We start from the raw sequence: 19,610 nt of genomic DNA, 5'->3' as shown, positions 1-19,610 counted from the left end.
CGTTTTGCATTCCCAATCACCACTTCCAGTGGAATGTCATTCATTTTGGTCTCAAACAACCCCATCACTGTTACAAAAAGCCATGACTAGAATCTACAACCCACTTTTAAAAAAGGCCTTGATCTACATCGATGATATATTGTTCTTTTCACAAGATGAGCAAGCCTATCAGACGCTACTAGCCCAATTCATCTCTCTCACAGAAGCCCATAGATTCATGTTATTTGAAAAAAAAAAGATGCTCATTGGACAAACCCAAATTGAGTTCTTGGGAATGAAGCTATTCAAAGGCCAATATGAGGCCCAACCGTATATAGCCCAAGAATTACTAAAGTTTCCCGAAGAAGACTTCACAAAGGTCCAAATCCAACAGTTCTTAGGAATTGTTAATTATTTACGGGATTTTGTCATTCGACTTTTAGAAATGACATGACCACTCCGTGACATGCTTAAAAAGAAAACTCCATCATGGTTATAAGAGAAGAATGTAGCGGTCAAAAAATAAAAAGAGATGATGCAGACACTACCACCCTTACAGATTCCTTTAGATGGAAAAAGAATCTTGCAAACAAACACTAGTGATAGGTATTGAGGAGTTGTCCTACTCAAGCAAGACCAGACATGGAAAAAAAGAATATGTGGAAACAAGAGTGGCCACTTCAAAGACTCTCAAATTTACTATCACTCTACCCTAAAAGAGTTAATGGCAATAAAGATGGGAATTACAAAATTTTAATTCCATCTAATTGATCATCATTTCTTTGTAGAAATGGACTTTGCTGCGTCAAAATGAATGATCATTCTAAAGAAAAACAAGACGACGAATGCCAAACTTTTGAGACTGGCAGTCTGGTTCGACAACTACTCATTTAACATTAAATATTGTGGCTGATTTCTTATCCAGATCACTCCTTGCTATAAATTTAGCCTCGTGGTGGTCACCAAAAATCATCCCTATCATCTCCCACAAATCATCACATACCATCCCACTCATACTCATGATGACTTCCTCATCTTCTCCCAGAAGCAATCAATCCTTTCCTCGAGATGCAAAATATATCATTTCAAAAAAATCCCAGAAATCAGCAAAATAAATAGCAATTCATAGTGCAATATTTCTTCAAAATTTTCTGATTTCCAAACTCGGGTCTTCCATACAAAATGACTTCAAAATCCATTCGAAGTATCCCTTTGCTCAAATCCTACATCTTAGAGACGTTATTTTTACACCAAAACCAGTACCCCACCTCTTCTGGTATCTAGCTAGTGTTTTCACAATAGCTATCGAGGTACAAACCATGACATTGCACACATCGATCACATCATTCTTGGATCAAGAAAGGTTCAAACTAGCATACCAAGTCCAAATTGACATTTTGTCCTTGTTTGCTCCATTGAAAGAATGGAAAAAATTCCTATCAACTAAATGGAAAATGGTCCAGAATGACAAGCCTACTTTTATCTACCCACCAGGCCCAAATATTGACAGCTTAATGAATTGTTATACTGTTCTCTTTCTTATCTTTAATGCCAAACTTGATGAATAAAAAAATATAGTTAGTAATCCGACATTTGAAGTCTACCAGTCAAAAAAACTATTATGTGGTCTTGTAGGCCAAGAATACTTGGACATCCAAAAGAGTCTATTTGTGAAAAACTAGAATGTACCTCTTAAGTTATGGCCTAAGCCAGAAGAATATGCTCCTTGGGTGATGTTCCCTTCTGACTATTCTTGCAAAATAACAATGACCCTTGAATCCTTCCACATTGTGGAGAATGAGACAATTCAGGCCATCCAAATCAAAGAAACTTTAGAACAAAAATATCCGTCACTATACAAGATGACCGACACTGAAGGGATATTTTTGCGAAAGAGTAATTACTTTGAAGATTCTCAAGATCCACACGTCGACACTCCAGATCCGCAAGATCCTTATATCTTCTATTAAACGGGCAATGAATGTGATACCATATACACAGACTACGAGGCCTGCCCTCCAACTGGTAGTGATCAGGACGAAGAGCCGACAGGATGGGATCCACTCCACTAGGATCCAGCATATAACTTTGACTACGGTATCAGCCATGAAACAATATTTAAATAAGTGTTTTACTCTGTCGTCTAGTGTGTAAAAGCAAATATGATATTTACTTTATTTCCTTTATGCTTTGTTCATGGAATCTTATCATTTACTTATAAATAAAGTTAGGTGTCTTTACTTTATTTCTTGTATGCTTTGTTCAGGGAGTCTTATCCCTTATTTATAGATAATGTTAGATGTCCGGGATCCCAACTTTAGTTGGATATGTTTTAATGTTTAACATTTTATGCTTGGGTTCTGGATATATAAGGTCATCCCCTCTCATTGTAAAAGAACAAGAAATTACGAAGTAATAATATATCAGAGTACTTATTATAAAAAAGTTCTTCTAAAATCATTCATTCATTGATTTCAGAAGTAAAGATAGTATGCATTATGGATCTTATCTAAAGACAACTACTGTAATGAGTTAGATTAACTTTCGAATAAATTAATCTGGCAATCTATTCCTAATGATCATGGAGTAGAAAATAATTCTTTTAAATGATACATAATTCTGTATCTAAAGTAGAATTATATAGTTAATAACACATAATTCTTTTAAACGATCTTTACATTGCAATACTTACTTTGTTTGAGTGAGTTCATAATAAATATTACATAAGTTAAAAATTTGAGAGCAATATACAATTGACTTATATAAGTTAGGGTAAAATAATGACAATAACGGAATTATTGTAATGATATGGGGTGGAAAACAATATGTGATACAAAACGACAACACCACAATAATCTAAAACGACACTAGCATAACATAAAACGACATAATAACTAAACAATAGCAAGAAAAACGACAAGAACTAAAATAATATTTTAACCTTTAATATAAAAGAGGCAATCATAGCCAATTTCGTTCGCAGTGATGCTATCTATGAACACATAATATTTACACAAGTCATGCAACAATATTGAAGCTAAGTTATATATATGGGACAATTTTTCTACGGGGCTTCACTTTAAGCCCTATCGGTAGGGCTCTCAATGTTTCTTGACCCGTGAATAGTTTTCGGTGCGACTTTTTTTTATGACCGTGCATATTGTAGCTATTTAGAACAACCTGCAAATTTTCAGAAAATTTCGAATAGTTTACAGTACCGAAAACTAGGTTCAAACATGTTGTTTCTCACGCGCATAAAAAAAATTAGTCATGCATGCAACATGTTTGAACCTAGTTTTCGGTACGGTAAACTATTCGGAATTTTCTGAAAATTTGCAGATGCTCTAAATAGCTACAATATACACAGTCATAAAAAAAAATCGCACCGAAAACTATTCACGGATCGAGAAACACTGAGAGCCCTACCTGTAGGGCTTAAAGTGAAACTCAAATAGAAGAATTGTCCTATATATTTATACATATCATATGTATATGTATATATTGTGGGTGCAAAATGCAAGCATACCATTACTTAATTAAGGTTACAAATACATAAGATATATGAGTCTCAATTGAAATGGAATTTTGATGGTTTCACAAAAGGGAAATTTGTCTCTATAATTATAATCCACCAAAACTCAAATCAAAATTTCAAGTACAATTATATTACAAGGAAAACTTATCATTTGAGGGATAGTATAAAACTTATAAATGAAAATAAATATTTTTTTAATGTCACTCCGAAATGATATTCGATAATTTCTTTTTAAAGTAATCTTCCTGATAGGATATCAAGTGCGTCGGGAATATTACTTTGTAAAGAATTAAAAGAATGTCATTCTGTAAAGAAGTGACTTTAAAAAATGATCTATTTTGCCAAATATTCTCAGGGTATAAAATACATAGAAGGAGATCAAGTCTTGCAAGTAGTTGGTTCTCAACGTGAAAAGGCAAGATCCCCTAATAGAACATAAAAAAGTGATGATAACAAAAAAATTGCAGCCTCTTAAAGACTAAAGAGTTGCTAATTCGTGTTAAAGCAAGTGGTAGAAACTTCTTAATTTCTGCTTTTTCTTCTAAGACAGGTATTTTCCTCAAAACGATTATCCCTTTGCACCAAGCAATGACTGTAAAAGAAAACAAGTAGAGATCTTCAGATATGAAATCTTGGTAATTAGTCAAAACCTTCTATACTTATTCTCAACACTTAAAATAATCTCATAAGATCACATCTCAGTATTCATCTACCTTCACTCTACTAGGAGGACCTGGTTTAGTAGTAGCTGCAGCACTGCCAAATCCAAACTTTGGCTTCTTATCAGCTGGTTTTAAAATCTGGAAAGAACACATTAAGCTCTCATCAACACTCATCATGGCACCAGCATTGTCAAACTCGCCACAGTAGTTAGGCGCTGAGAATAGCGTCACAAGTTTTCGGTTGGCAAAGAACTCATATCCATCTTCCACAACCTGCAAAACACAGCATATATTTAGGCTCTAAAGGGCTGTCATAACATAACATCATCACTAGTTTTTGAGCTTAAAAAGATCCCAAACCTGATGAGCTCTGCAGATCAAGTCAAGATCCTGCTTTCTCAGAAATTCAGTAACTCTATCAGCACCAAATGTGAAAGAAACACCCCTTTCATTTGGACCCCAACCTTGAATGTCTTTGCTAGGATCAGACCATAGAAGATCACACAACAAGCCATGTTCTGGGACATCAGTAGGCCTTTGTATCATTCTTACCTGGTTCAAGTTGTTCAAATCAGGAGAAAGCCCTCCATGCATACATAGTATCTTTTCATCTATGAGGGCTGCCACAGGAAGGCAGTTGAAACAGTCTGTGAATATTCTCCAGAGTCTGACATTGAACCTTCTCTTGCATTCATCATAAAACCCGTATATGCGGTTTATTGAGGCGCATTCATGGTTGCCTCTAAGGAGGAAAAAGTTCTCAGGGTATTTGATTTTGTACGCTAGAAGAAGGCATATTGTTTCCAGGCTTTGCTTTCCTCTGTCTACATAATCCCCCAAGAATAAGTAGTTTGAACGAGGTGGTAATCCGCCATACTCGAAAAGCCTTAGAAGGTCAGAATATTGCCCATGAATATCACCTGGATCACAATGAAAGAATCGTGTTTGAAAATTTATTGTGGTGAAAATTCAGCTCTTAAGGCAGTTCTTCTCAGCAAGTGGGGCTCTTGGTTTTTCACTTGAAAACAAACATGGATTATGCATATATATATATATATATAAATACACACATTTACACAAAGAAAATGTCAATTAAGTTAATCTATTGTCCAAGAATGTCACCTGGATCACAAAGAAAAGTGTTTGAAGTTTGAAATTCTTGATAAGTCATCTCTCAAGGCAGTTTTTCTCAATAAGTGGCTCTTGGTTGTGCACTTGAAAAAACAACATCAATTATGCATACATTTACATGTTGAGCATTGTAATGATCCATGAAGATCTAATCCATATATAGATGATAATTCCCATATATATTTATATAGCAAGTTCTTTCTTAACACCACAAACCAGACCCTCTACTGCTATAAGCATCAAACTTTGATGATTAATTAAGGTAATCATGTTTGAAAATTTATTGTGGTGAAAATTCATCTCTTAAGGCAGTTCTTCTCAGCAAGTGGCTCTTGGTTTTTCACTTGAAAACAAACATGAATTATGCATATATATATATATACACACACATTTACACAAAGAAAATGTCAATTATGTTAATCTATTGTCCAAGAATGTCACCTGGATCACAAAGAAAAGTGTTTGAAGTTTGAAATTCTTGAAAAGTCATCTCTTAAGGCAGTTTTTCTCAATAATTGGTTCTTGGTTTTGCACTTGAAAAAACAACATCAATTATGCATACATATACTGCTATAAGCATCAAACTTTGATGATTAATTAAGCTAATCTACTGTCATCCATGCTTATAACAGAACAAATTTCTAATTAACTTGATCATGAGATAAACATATGGACATGGAAAATTAAAGAATACCAAGAACAGAATTTCACGTGTAAAAAATTAAAAGTAGTAGTTAACGTACCACAAATTTTAACAGGTGCTTCAAGCTCCAAGAGAATGGGCTGTCTCAAGAAAATATCTCTAGAAACAAAGCAAAGCTGCTTAATCTCAGTCTCTGAAAGCTGGACTTGCTTCCCAGGATTTGCTCTAACTTCAAGAAGCCTATTAATTATACCATCAAGAACCGAACCATTCATTTTCTTTTCTGTTCTTTTCCTTCTTCTGATGATGGTGAACCTAAAATATTAAGTCTTTTTGACTTACACAACAGCAGAGAACCAAAAAAAGAGCACAAAAAGACTAAGTAAGAAGCATAAAGAAGAAGAATACTTTGTTCTTCTTCTCAAGCTTCAAGATTTTTGAGTGAGAGATAGAGAAAGAAAAGAAAAAAAGAAGACAGAGCTTTAAATCAAATGGGAATTTGAGTTTAATGGTCTGGAGTTGGAGGGGAACTTTGGCATCTTCTTTGGAGCTTTAGAGATAAAAAAATCAAACCCACCTACTAAAAACTATAAAGCAAAGAATATATTCTTTTTGAGAGAGAAACCATAGGGAGAGTGACTCTCTCCACAAACAGAGAAAGAAAGCTCAGTAAATAGATGAACAAGAGAGAGAGAGAGAAAGAGAGAGAGAGAGTGGGCTAAAGCCTAAAGTGGGTTCCCTGTGGAAAGTGCGGACCCTTACGTATATATAATAGCTAGTCAAAAATAGATGTGGTGTGGCAGCATACATATATATATATATTTATATGTATATGGCACTTATAAAACTTACGTATAAATTTGTGTTTCATAGTCCCATACCTGTTTTCATAAACTTTATGAATGACTACAATTCATAAACTCATATAAAGTCTATAAAAGAAGAATAATATAGTTGCAAAACCTTAGCAGTAAAGTCATCAGAGCCACTTAGTAAGAGATTTACAGAAAGAAAAAAAAAGACCCAAAAAGATAATGGTGAAGAAGACTCATGTGGCATCATACAAATCAACATTGGCTGATCGTTCTTTTACATAAATTTTTTTTGAGTGCTTTGAAACAGAGGCGCCAAGAAGGTTAGAGTTTTCACAATCAAGCATATGGGACCCAAACATTCGATCACTTTCGTTACCAAGTTCCCACCTTTAACCAATATATAAATATATATATATATATATCTGTGTATATAATATGTGTACACTAAAGGAAATGAAGGATGTTTCTAAGTTGTATACATGTTTGTTGGTTTGAATTGTATGTGAATTAGGGATGTAAATGGGGCGAGTTGGCCCCGTCCCGCTAAAGATCCGTCCGACCTGCCCCGGATGTGATGGAGCGGGTCAGACCTGACCGGTAAGATTTTTATTTTTATTTTTTTTCTTTAATAATTTTTTAAAAAATATATTTGTCTTTTATATATATATATATATATATATTAGGGTCATGAATCACCCTAAATAGTGATAGTAATTAAATTTTTTTTAAAAAAGATCTTTATTACAAAAAAAACAACATCAACTGAGTCGGCCTGCTTCAATTGATAACAGATTGTTCTGGTTATATTCGGATGAGGGATGCCCCGCCGGGTCGGATTTTTTTGTCATCCCTAATGTGAATAATGTTGGGATAAGACTTGAGTGCATGATTTTTGTTCTATGTTTTGATCAAGTTTTGCTTTGGTGGGTTAGAGTGATTACAGCCAAGTAATATGCCTTTCCCAATTAAAGAAAAAGACTTAAATCATAAAGATTATTTATTGCTATGATATCTTCTTTGGAAAATGGAAAATCTAAAGGAAATTGTACTAGTGGTGAAGACTTATGGACATGCAACTAATGCATAACAATATTATATTTTAGTACATTCTTGTAGGTTCTTGGGGTTTATAAAAAATAAAAACAATGAGATGGGACACTTGTGGTGTGTGTTTGACACTGGGTCTCACATTTGTTATCTGAGTCGATTGTAAGTGGTATTTATGCTCAATTTTATAATTATTTTCTAATTTCATGATCGAGTTTGAGATAATTAGTTATATCTACATAAATTAATTCAATAAACGATAGTCCATTTCAAATTAAATATAAAGAGCTTTTTTGTAAATAATATCATTTGAATTTCAAGATGAAAGAATTCCCGATTTTATTTTCTCTAAATATAAAAAATGTCGAAAAAGTGACAACAAACACTATTATTTGGCAAATTAAAAGAAAAACAACAATAAAACAAAGAAAACAAACTATTACAAAAATTAATGAAGTAAATTGTACTAAACTGATCATTTATATTCCTCCTACAAGATCATCTTTTTCTCTTTCTCCGGATTCAATATTGGTTTTTTTTTTTTGAAAACTCTATTTTTTTTCTTAAACAAAATATATACATATTCATAAGAGTGGTAGCTAGCAGGGATACAATTAATGAGGGTATATAAATATATATTTATATATATATATATATTCATGTATGTAAATCTGGTTGAGTCATTTCATGTCGTCAAGTTGAGATCTACTTTTTCTTGTTTGCATGCCCAAATCAAAAGTATCACATTGGTAATTGTGTGTGCCAACATCACCAAGTAACCCATCTCATCAGTGTCTTATAATCCATCTTTGGATTTTGTAAAAAATAGATAGATAGTGCTTAATATTGTTCTTTATTGCAATCAAACCATGTTAGGAAGATCTAATCTATGCATATTTAGCATCATCAATTTATTTATACTTAAGCATAATTAGAGATAATTTTTGTTATAGGGGTTATTATTCATGTTGTACTAATTTAATTATATTACTAATGGCAATATTATATATCTACTACTCGTACATACCTAGACACATAATAATCATGTCGTATGAATTCATGTAGATAGGAGTCACTACAAGAAAAAATGCTTATTATAATACCAAAAAAGTATTATAAAACAGTTATCATCATACTTTTTGAAGCATTAAGGAAAACTGTGTTATCATAAGTCATGACACTTTTCGTAATATATTTTTCTACTTGTACTAAAGTATTATTGAAAACTTTATTATAAGACTTTTTTAGTATTATTTTAATATGCTTAAATTATCATTATCCTTAATAGTTTTCATAAGACTTTTTTACTCTTATATTGAGAGTATTATTGAATACTCTACAATAATACATTTTTGTGTTATTTTCTCATTCATAATACTTTTTTATCCACATATTTTACAATAATACATTTTTTGTGTTATTTTCTCCTTTTTATAAGCTTTTTGGTATTCATAATACTTTTTTATCCATTTATTCTACAATTATTGAGAAACACTAGTTAATTTTTATTTGATAAAACCTGTTTTGTGATTCAAAACACTTGATGCAATATAGTGTCCAATAAACTCAAAACATTCACTGTTAAAAAATGCTACAATAAATCTCAAACTCTAACTCAATCAGCCTTAAAAATGTCAATATATCTTTATAGCAAAGTATTGAAAGGTAAGCCTTATAATAGTGGAAAATGCATTGACTAAATGACTTCAGAGATTCTTAATTCTTCAAAGTTTTGTGTAAACAGTTAAGCATTATGAGAATCATTAATATCTAGTAAGTCATCCAACCCTTCAAAATCTATGTCATGCCAACAATCAGGCCCAAAAATAACTTTGCTCCATGACTTGCAAACGAGTGGCACTGAGTGAAGTTTATCTGGTAAATTTGTAAAGATTAATATCAGTGCTTCTGGTATAAAATATGAGACAGTGAAATTTAAATATATAATAAAATTATGTAAAATATGTACTACGACCAAAACCAAGAAGACTATCACATATATATATATATATGTATGATCTTTCTATTTTGGCTAGTTGTAAATAATTGTAGAAATTGATAATCAAAATGATACTCCTTCAACCATTCTCAACAAACTAGAGAAACAAAAATTCCTAACCTTGTTTTGGCCTTTTTGAGTTGAAAAATTATTAATTAAAAAGAGGAAATGGTGCAAAAACAATTAAACCACTACAGCAAAAATTTCATATGCAGCAAAAATAGAACACCAATTATTTGTTGATTGGTCAATTTTTCAAAGAGTATACGATTTAGTAACCCTTTTATTGAGAGAGTAAAAAACATCAATGGTAAAGTAGCAACTCAGTTTCAAAATTCATGACCTCTAGCCAAGTAAAGCTGATATTAGAACGAAAATGAAACATATAATGGACATAATAGCACAAACAATATGAGCCAATTAAGTCAGACACATCTTAGTGTAATCACACCAGAGCCACAACAGTCAATCAAGGCTAGCTACATGCATATATTGATTAATATGTCATGATGACCAAGGCTACCATATATTAGTGGAGCAAATTAAACCTCTCTGTTTTGAGTTTTTTTCGGCCTAAGAATAATTTGACCTGTGCGTGATGATATATAATCATATGTATCCAAGTATTCATTGAAGATGCAAATAGAATTCTAACCTGAGAGATAACAAAGTGCTCCCAATCTTTGAATCAAACAACTCCAAGCCAATCAAAATCTGTACCTGATCATATTGAACACAAACAAAACAAGGCTTTAATTCAGATTTGACAATAATACCATAACAAAGCAATACAATGATATAATCAGAACATATATATATATTTTAAAAAAAAAATAACAGAATAAGTAAGAATTTAGAAAGCTAACCAGTGAGCCAGTCAACTTTTACATATGGAAATGTGATGTAATCATTTCATTGATTGTGACCAAGTAAATAGAATACAAGAGCAAACTAAATAAAAATAGAAAACTTTGAATAGAATAAAGATATGACTTCGATCAAATGATAGAACACCATATTAATTATGAATAACAATGGACTCTGAAAATAAATAAGGACAGCAGTAGAAAAAATCATTCAGAATTCATTTTTGAATTGAGTAGGCATCAATAAGAAAAAATACTAGAGAAAATATGTTCAAAATTATACAAAACAAATTTAAGAGTCATGAGACTTATATGTCAGGACTTAATCTTCCTCTGCAAAAGAAAACAAATGAACAGCTGAGTTGTGATGCCCATTTTCATGCTGCCTACCTCAGCAGTGGCCATAGAAAGTCTGAAAACCAAAGAAAATTAATAAAGAGTATATGAATCCAAATATATATTTAACTAGTTGTAAGCAGATAAAACACACATTAACTAATATACCTAGAAGAACAAACATTCAGAAACAAATAACAAGAATTGACACACCGAACAAAACATTATACAAGAAAAATGAGAACAAACAGGTTGCAGTAAATAACTTCAGCGGGGGCCTTTATGCTAAGTACAATATGATGTTACAACAGTATATATAAGAAACCCTTTTTGTGCGTGCATCCAACAATGTGAAAAACTTCATATAAAATTTTGAAAGATAAAAAGAGGATCACTGCAAATCTCACTACGGACTACTATGTACAAGACTAAGTATATATATAATACATATGAAGATACATCAATTCCAGCTTCACATTTGAACATACAGAACTATTTCAAAGCTAAAGCTAGTCCTTAAATACCAATAAGAAAATCCTAAAACACTAATTTGAAGAAATTCATAATATAAACCCTAACATTTATCTATTTATACACTAAAAGACTTACATCCGAACAAAATTGAAAGTGATGGAGATAATAAGAGAGAGGTATAGAGATTTAATATTCACAATATTAGAAAAAGAGGCTATAAGAGAGCAAATGTGAAATTGATTGAGCAATTGACAGGGGAAATCTAATGGAAGAACAAACTGACCAAAGTAAGTTGATTGAGCAAGTCGCCGTAGCAAGTCCACGGATCTACGGAGCGAATCGCCGTAGCAAGTTCACAACTGAACGATCAATCAATAATGGTAGAGACAGAGAGAATTGCTCTTGTCAAAGAGAGGCTAATGACATTTTGGTTGGGCTTGGGCTTGGGCTTTAATTTAAAGCCCATTGTACTATTAGTCAAAACTCACATACAAGTATAGCTAAAAACAACGTGCTTAACGTATATGTTCCGTAATGCAATTCTAAGTGAAAATTACATTTTATATTGTTTTTTAATAAAGTTTTCAAAATTATGGCTTTTTTTTTTACAAATATTATTTTATGGCTTTTTAAAACTTGTATTCCTTTTTATGAGATTTTTTTCTTATATTTTTGTAAAAAAAATCATTATTATGCCATATTTTTGTAAAAAATCATTATTATGCCATATTTTTTTTCCCATAATCTGATTGTTTTTAATTAAAGTTGTCCATACAAATCAAGAAAAGTTTAATTACCATATTTTTGCATATTAATAGCTAAAAAGCCATATTTATGAAGAAAAAAAATCCCCAATTCTAATCTATTTTATTTTATGTTTTCATTTACTTACTGTAATACTTTTTAAATACACTTATTATTATGCATTATGGAAAATATATTGGTAATTCGTGTTCATGAGTCATGTTCGTGTCGTGATGCTCTAGTATTATAAGAAAATGTTTAACACAAACCCGACTCATTTATTAATCGTGTTGAAAACTAAAATCCAAACTCAACCTGTTTATAAACGGGTTGACCTGACATGACCCGTGTAATCCGTTTATATGAAGATCGTGGGTCAACCTACCAACAAATTAATTTGTTTATGACAAGTTTAACACAATTATGACTCATTTAACACGTTTAATATAACACAAATTAGTGTATTTCTAAATTATGCGCTTACATTAAATACAAAAATATGTTAAATAAAAATGTGTAATTTTAAATAGGTCATTAACGAGTCAATTTCGTGTTAAACATGCCAACATGAACCCGACTCGACCCGTTTATTACACGGGTTAGACGGGTCAACCAAAAAATGACCAAAACCCGTTTAAGATAAATCCAAACCGATTAAATTCGTGCATATTTCGAGTCATGTTATCGTATCACACCCGTTTTGCTGCCCCTCCATGTAGGATTATTGTTACTCGTATTGTTTTTATTATCATGGTATTATTGTATTTATATATATTTTCGCTCACTTTGTGTATTTGTAAAAAAATTAATATAAATACATGTCAATTTTTTTCATTATATGAACCATTATAGTTTGTTACTCAAAGTTTTGAAAGAAAAAACATGCAATCAAATAGGAAATAAAAATAAAAGAGTAAAAGTTTGAAGTTTATTTCAGTATAAGGAGATTACAAAACAATTACAAAAATTGTGATTTCTAAAAATAAAATAAGTAATCAGTTCTATGAAATTTTGATATTCAGCTCAATAAATTTTTTAGTAAAACCATTTCCCAATGTAATTAAGGAAGTTGTAAAAAAAAAATTATTTTTTCTTGAACATAAAATGAGTATTTTGTTATATAAATTTTATAATCAACCTGTAAATATTTTATATAAAAAAAAAGAGTGTTTTCCATATAGTTATTCATTTGCAAAATAATGGTTCAACAATCATTTTGGGCTAAAGAGTTTTTTGCATCTTTTTAATGCTGGGCCTGGGCTTCATTTCTTCGATCCTTTGTATTGATAGAAAATACCTACTAATAATATTCTCAGAAAATTGGGTATTTACATGGTTTTAAACTACCATTTCGTTTAGATAATTTTCAATTTACCAACTTTTTTATCCATGTTTTGTGAGTACAAATAAAATTTGACATTTAAAGGTAATTTTGATATAGACTTGCTCCTCTTGAAAATATATGATCCAGTTGCTACTTCACAAAAAAGTGATTAAGAAGTTGAATTATATATTTTTTTTAAATTGAAAAAACAAAAGAAAATGGATAAAAACTCGTTGTATATATTGGCCAGATTATTTACGAACTATGCCACATTTTCAAAGGCGTTTTGAAAAATACTACATTTCATAGACGATGCATGCATTGACTTGCTCCTCTTGAAAATATATGATCCAGTTGCTACTTCACAAAAAAGTGATTAAGAAGTTGAATTATATATATTTTTTTAAATTGAAAAAGCAAAAGAAAATGGATAAAAACTCGTTGTATATATTGGCCGGATTATTTACGAACTATGTCACATTTTCAAAGGCGTTTTGAAAAATACTACATTTCATAGACGATGCATGCATTACCGACGATTCTGTTTGGCCACAAATATATTATTCTTGTAATTTTTCCCATTTTTCCATTATAAATGGCAGATTCCAAACTTAGCCATAAGCATATTACTTGACAATAAAATTATTACTTACAAAAAACGTATAGTATATTAGTTTTCTCTCTCCTCGATTTTTCCCCTCAGCAGGTGCTGGAGCTATGGCAAGGGGAACAGGGAAGAGGGGGAAGGTGAAGAAGAAGGTGGAGATCTCTCCGGTGGTTCGGGCGACGAGGCGAAGAGGTCCGACATTTGCGGATGTCCAGAAAACTAAAACGATTGATGAAGTGACTGGGGTTTCCTCCATTGATTTCTCGGATGCTGGGGAGGATGATTGTGAAACGATGGAAGAGGAAGGAGATCTGGAGGCGGCACTGGGACCAGATCTAGGCGAGGTGCACCAAGTCTGCCTGACGAGTTCGGAAATGGTGATACCAGGTCCTCCTGTTCCTAGAGATCTGTTGCAAAGGGCTCAACAGGGATGTACGGTTAGCATGGCTGGGGCGAGCTATCTTGAAGCAACTAAGAAATGTAAGTCTTATCTGCAATCAGGAAAGGTAGCTTCCTCCTATTCTGCATTCCTCCCGTATTGTTCAGAATTTGAGTAATAGATTTGGGGATGTTGATAATGGGGGAAATACGAAGCCAAAACAGGGGGTGAAAATTGACATTGAAGATGTTCAAGAGGAAATTGAATACTAGAAACCTTCAATTGTTTGCTATGTTCTAGGGGCAAACCCTCCTGTTAATGTTCTGGATGGATTCTGCCGCAGACTGTGGAAAGAGGATGTGGACAAAATTGGTATGCTTTCCCCTGGTGTCTTCATTATTAGATTCCTAACAGTGGAAAAACAGAACTCGGTGTTGGAAGGTGGTTTCTTATTTTTTTGATAAGAAACCAGTGGTAATGAAACCATGGGAGCCATATACTGATTACTCAAAGGAGGATATATCTTCAGTACAGACTTGGATACAGATTCTGGGACTGGATATTAGATATTGGGGGGAGCGATCCTTATTCAAGATTGTGGGTCAATTGGGTAATCCAATCGAGCTAGATAGTGTAACAAAGAATAAGGAACGACTAAATTTTGCTCGAGTTTTGGTAGAAGTTCAGATCCACCAAGAATTCCCAGGAGAGGTTTCTTTCATCAATGAGATTGATCAGGAGATTACACTACCAATCAAATATGAATGGCTCCCAGTAACTTGTGGTGTCTATCACAGAATAGTGCATACTTCTGAGGTGTGCAGGAAGAAGATTGAGGGAAAGGAAGAGCAACGAAAGGAAGGGAAACAGATTTGGGTACCCAAAAAGACTGATGAGAAAGAGAAGGCACCAACGAAGGAAACGGTTGCTGATGAAGAAGGTTTTGCTCCGGTAAAGAAGAAGGGAAAAGTGTTTCCTTACCTAACTGGACAGATCAGGATTTTGAACAACTTTTAGGTGTTAGGGGAAATTGGTGACAGTTCCAATACTATACAGGAAGAAGAACATACAGTGGGAGGGGGAGGACCTCCCATTGGGAATGGATAGTATCCTAAGTTGGAACGTCAGGAGGATCAATAAATGCCACAAGCAGGAGGAGGTTAAGCGTTTAATTAGCACAATGAAAGTGGGTTTAGTTGGTTTCCTTGAAACTAGAGTACAGACCAAGAATCTAGGGTCTGTATATCTAAACATGTTTTCAGGGTGGTGTTCTACTTCGAATAATGCATGGCATAAAGGAGGGAGAATAATGGTCAGTTGGAACCCGAGTATATTCTTGGTTAATATAATTCAATGTACTAGTCAATTGATGCACTTGGGAGTTACTACTGTGTCTGACAACGAATGTTTTCTAGTTACATTTGTTTATGCTTTTAATGAGGAAAGTGGCAGGAATGTATTATGGGCTGACTTGAAAGAATTGTCAGCAACAATGAGGTATCCATGGCTTCTACTAGGAGACTTCAATGATATACTGAGTGTTGAAGAAAGAATAGGGGGCGGGACTCCACATTGCACAGGGGCTTTCAAAGAGTGTATGGACTTTTGTCAAATGGAAGATATTAAGTTTTCAGGTGCCTTTTTTACATGGAATAATAAACAAGGTCCTGATACAAGATTGTATTCCAAGATTGATAGAGTCATGGGAAACCAAGCATGGTTGGATAGATATCAGAATGCAGAGGTGAAGTTTATGAATGAAGGAAGTTTTGATCATTGTCCAGCGCTTTTACAAGTCTATCCGGAAGTGAAGTCAGGGAAAAAACCATTTCGATATTTTCGAATGTGGCAAAAAGCTCCAGGATTTCATGAAAAACTACAAGAGGTGTGGCAGGAGCAACTTTTTGGTGCACCAATGCATCAACTAGTCCAGAAACTGAAGAGTCTCAAAATTAAACTGAAAGAGTTAAATCGATTGCAAGTTGGAGATATTCATTTGGCTGACTATTTAACATTACAAGAGCTACTCTCTTGTCAATCGGAACTTCAACTTAATCCGAGAGATAAGGAGCTCATCATCAAAGAGAAGAAGGCCCAGGAGAGGTATGATGAGACCCATTCAAATCTCATTTATTTTCTGAGACAAAAAGCAAAATTACATTGGCTTAAGGAGGGTGATGAGAACACAGCCATGTTTCATGCAAGCATTCGAGCAAGATGAACTTCCAGCCGAGTGTATTCCATAAAGGATAAGGACGGTGTTCAGGTGCATGATCATCAACAGATTACAGCAGCATTCTTAAACTACTATGATGATCTTTTGGGATCTACTATGGTTAACCGCATGAGAGTAGTGCCAGAGGTGATCACACTAGGCCCATTGATTATTGAATCTCATGTTCGAATTTTGCTCTGCCCTTACACAAATGAAGAAGTTAAAGATGCTACGTTTGCAATTTCGGGGAACAAGTCACCTGGACCGGACGGATATAGCAGCTTCTTTTTCCAAGATAATTGGGAGATGGTAGGAGAGGATGTGAGCAAAGCTGTGAAATCATTTCTACATACTGGTAAGCTACTCAAAGAAATAAATTATACTACCTTGACCTTAATTCCCAAGAGCAAATCCGGAATTCAGACCCATAGCTTGGTGCAATGTCATTTATAAAATAGCTACAAAACTAATTTGTTCTCGGTTGAGGAAGGTGTTGCCTGACATAGTAGCTCAGAATCAAAGTGGGTTTGTTCAAGGTAGATATATTGCCTACAACATCATGGTGTGTCAGGACTTGGTTCGTCATTATGGGAGAAGGAAGGGCAAGCCGAAATGTATGATAAAATTAGATCTGAGGAAAGCTTATGACACCATAGAATGAGACTTTATTGAAGAAATGCTACACGCATTTGGCTTCCCGAGTAACTTTATCTAGCTGATTATGACTTGTGTGAGAACTCCACGGTACAGTCTAATGTTCAATGGTTTGGTACATGGATTTTTTGAAGCCAAAAGAGGTCTGAGACAAGGAGATCCGATGTCTCCCCTATTATTTGTATTAGGGATGGAATATTTGTCTCGAATTCTGATGAAAATAGGTTTGAAGGAGGACTTTCAGTTTTATGATAGATGTGAGAAACTTAAATTGAATCACTTGTGTTTTACTGATGATGTCCTGCTTTTCTGTCTTGGAGATTTTAAGTCTATTTATCGAATGCTACAAGGCTTGAAGCACTTCTCCCAATCGCCAGGCTTGCTGCCAAGTAAGGAAAAAACGTCCATTTATTGCAGCAACATGACTGAAAATGAGGTACAACGAGTAATGCAAATTTCAGGTTTCCATAAAAACTCTCTTCCTTTCACTTACTTGGGGATTCCTATTTGCGCAAAAAAAATACCAGCTGCGGAATGTGAGGTGATTCTCGAAAGAATGGTTCAGAGAATTAGAGTGTGGAGTTCGAGGAATCTCTCTTATGCTGGAAGAGCTACCTTGGTGAATTCAGTTCTCATGGCTATCCATTCTTATTGGGCGCAAGTTATGATCATTCCTAAGAAGATCTTACATAGAGTTAATGCAATATGTAGGAACTATTTTTGGAAAGGTACGGTAGATTCAACTAGCTCAGGACAGGTGGCATGGGAGGATATGTGTCGTCCTAAGAAGGAAGGTGGCTTGGGTTTCAGGAGGATTACTAAGTGGAATGAAGCTGCCATAGGCAAGTATGTTTGGGTAGTCTCCTCAAAACAAGATACTCTTTGGGTCCAATGGGTGCATGCGGTATGCATAGGAGGTAGAGATTGGTGGGCCTATGAGGCTCCTAGTGCAAGTAGTTGGTACTGACGACAGATTGTTCGGGTGAAAGAAGCTTACAAGCAAATTAACCAGGTTTAAGCAGTCATAGCAGGTACATACAGAATCAATGAAGGATATGCTCTCCTTTGCTCATCTCAATCAAAAGTTCACTGGGATAAGGAGGTGTGGAATAGACTTGCCATACCAAAACATAGACTTATTCTATGGCTTGCGGTACTTGATAGATTACAAGTGAAAGAAAGGTTGTACAGATTCAAGATAGCTCAAGATGACAAATGTGTAATGTGTGGAGTGAGTAAGGAAACAAGAGATCATTTATTTTTTGACTGCCATTTGAGTAACCTTTGTTTCCTTAGTATAAAGAAATGGCTTAATTGGAAGGTGTCAGCAACAACAATCCCAAAATTATTAAGGTGGATAGCTCGAGCCAAAACCTCCCAATTCAGGAAACAGGTGTGGGCAGCGGCTCTAGCTACCATTGTATATCAGATATGGTCCTGCCGGAATGATGCCGTATGGAACCAGCGGGTCAGTTCAGTAATGGTACTTACTAAAAAAATACAAATTGATGTGAAAATAGAATTCATGGTGTGATGCCAAAAAAAGTGAAATCAGTAGATAATGAATGGTTTGAGAAGTTGTAATAGAGCTACTGCAGGCCTATTTTTATTGGTTCTGCTTAGGTTGTAAATGTTGATTAGTACAGTAATACACAGATCTGATTTACCAAAAAAAAAAAAAATTATTACTAACCACATTGATAATAAGGAACACCAAACACACAAACATATAATACATTGTAACAAAGTATATATAGTCAAATGCATAGCTAGCTGATTAGTTGTACGAACTAGCTAGAATTATTGGCAACAATTAATTAATAAAGACAAACCTCCTAAATAGATAGTAATTCTCACAATAATGTGCATGGATTTATAAGACTATTTTCTTGTTTCTTTCAAAGTTTCGTACTTGGGACAATACTAGGACTTTTTTTGAATGCCCTAGCAGCATCAGGAACTGAGGGCGGACCATTACTCTTATGACCAAGATTTTGAATTGGCACTGGACGACTAATAATATTACCCATTGGCTCAACATTATGGTTTGACAGCTTTGGATCATTTGTTGCTTGAACCGTTGGAACGGTCTCATCTTCATTACTGTTTAATGTGAAACGCGTTACTTCCTTGAGATTGGTTGCACCGGCCATGGTTATTTCCATGAAGATAAACGAAGCAAGAACTAGGGAGATGAGAA

At 33.9% G+C, this 19,610-nt stretch overlaps 2 protein-coding genes and 1 long non-coding RNA gene across 3 annotated transcripts; 1 reads left to right on the top strand and 2 right to left on the bottom strand.

Moving 5' to 3' along the window:
- Window positions 1–3,571: 3,571 nt before the first annotated feature.
- Window positions 3,572–6,686, bottom strand: LOC133819951 (serine/threonine-protein phosphatase PP1 isozyme 3-like). Its single transcript, XM_062253337.1, has 4 exons — window positions 6,051–6,686; window positions 4,537–5,096; window positions 4,228–4,449; window positions 3,572–4,106 (listed from the first exon to the last, which is right to left on the bottom strand). The coding sequence occupies exons 1-4, from the start codon at window positions 6,223–6,225 to the stop codon at window positions 4,083–4,085; spliced, it is 981 nt and encodes a 326-aa protein (XP_062109321.1). The 5' UTR covers window positions 6,226–6,686; the 3' UTR covers window positions 3,572–4,082.
- A 2,729-nt stretch (window positions 6,687–9,415) lies between these two features.
- LOC133819950 (uncharacterized) lies at window positions 9,416–11,883 on the bottom strand. The gene is made up of 3 exons (XR_009886472.1): window positions 11,771–11,883; window positions 10,467–11,089; window positions 9,416–9,687 (listed from the first exon to the last, which is right to left on the bottom strand). It is a non-coding gene; the product is annotated as an uncharacterized LOC133819950 (long non-coding RNA).
- Window positions 11,884–15,721: 3,838 nt separating this feature from the next.
- Window positions 15,722–18,377, top strand: LOC133815746 (uncharacterized). The gene is made up of 3 exons (XM_062248551.1): window positions 15,722–16,644; window positions 16,771–17,111; window positions 17,635–18,377. Exons 1-3 carry the CDS (start codon window positions 15,722–15,724, stop codon window positions 18,375–18,377), a joined length of 2,007 nt encoding a protein of 668 aa, XP_062104535.1.
- Window positions 18,378–19,610: the final 1,233 nt, after the last annotated feature.

This window comes from Humulus lupulus, chromosome 2 (genome assembly GCF_963169125.1).
Source record: "Humulus lupulus chromosome 2, drHumLupu1.1, whole genome shotgun sequence".
Lineage (NCBI taxonomy): Eukaryota > Viridiplantae > Streptophyta > Magnoliopsida > Rosales > Cannabaceae > Humulus > Humulus lupulus.
Note: the sequence above shows the minus strand (reverse complement) of the source record. Positions and strands in the feature narration are given on the sequence as shown.

What these genes read in the sequence shown, in the direction of transcription:
- LOC133819951 (XM_062253337.1), bottom strand. Translation starts at nt 6,225, where the DNA reads ATGAATGGTTCGGTTCTTGATGGTATAATTAATAGGCTTCTTGAAGTT. An exon ending in AGCACCTGTTAAAATTTGTG is followed by an intron (nt 5,097 to 6,050) that starts GTACGTTAACTA and finishes ATTGTGATCCAG; the next exon opens with GTGATATTCATGGGCAATAT. An exon ending in TGATCTGCAGAGCTCATCAG is followed by an intron (nt 4,450 to 4,536) that starts GTTTGGGATCTT and finishes TGTGTTTTGCAG; the next exon opens with GTTGTGGAAGATGGATATGA.
- LOC133815746 (XM_062248551.1), top strand. Translation starts at nt 15,722, where the DNA reads ATGAAAGTGGGTTTAGTTGGTTTCCTTGAAACTAGAGTACAGACCAAG. An exon ending in GAGAAGAAGGCCCAGGAGAG is followed by an intron (nt 16,645 to 16,770) that starts GTATGATGAGAC and finishes ATGAACTTCCAG; the next exon opens with CCGAGTGTATTCCATAAAGG. An exon ending in GAAATCATTTCTACATACTG is followed by an intron (nt 17,112 to 17,634) that starts GTAAGCTACTCA and finishes TGATGAAAATAG; the next exon opens with GTTTGAAGGAGGACTTTCAG.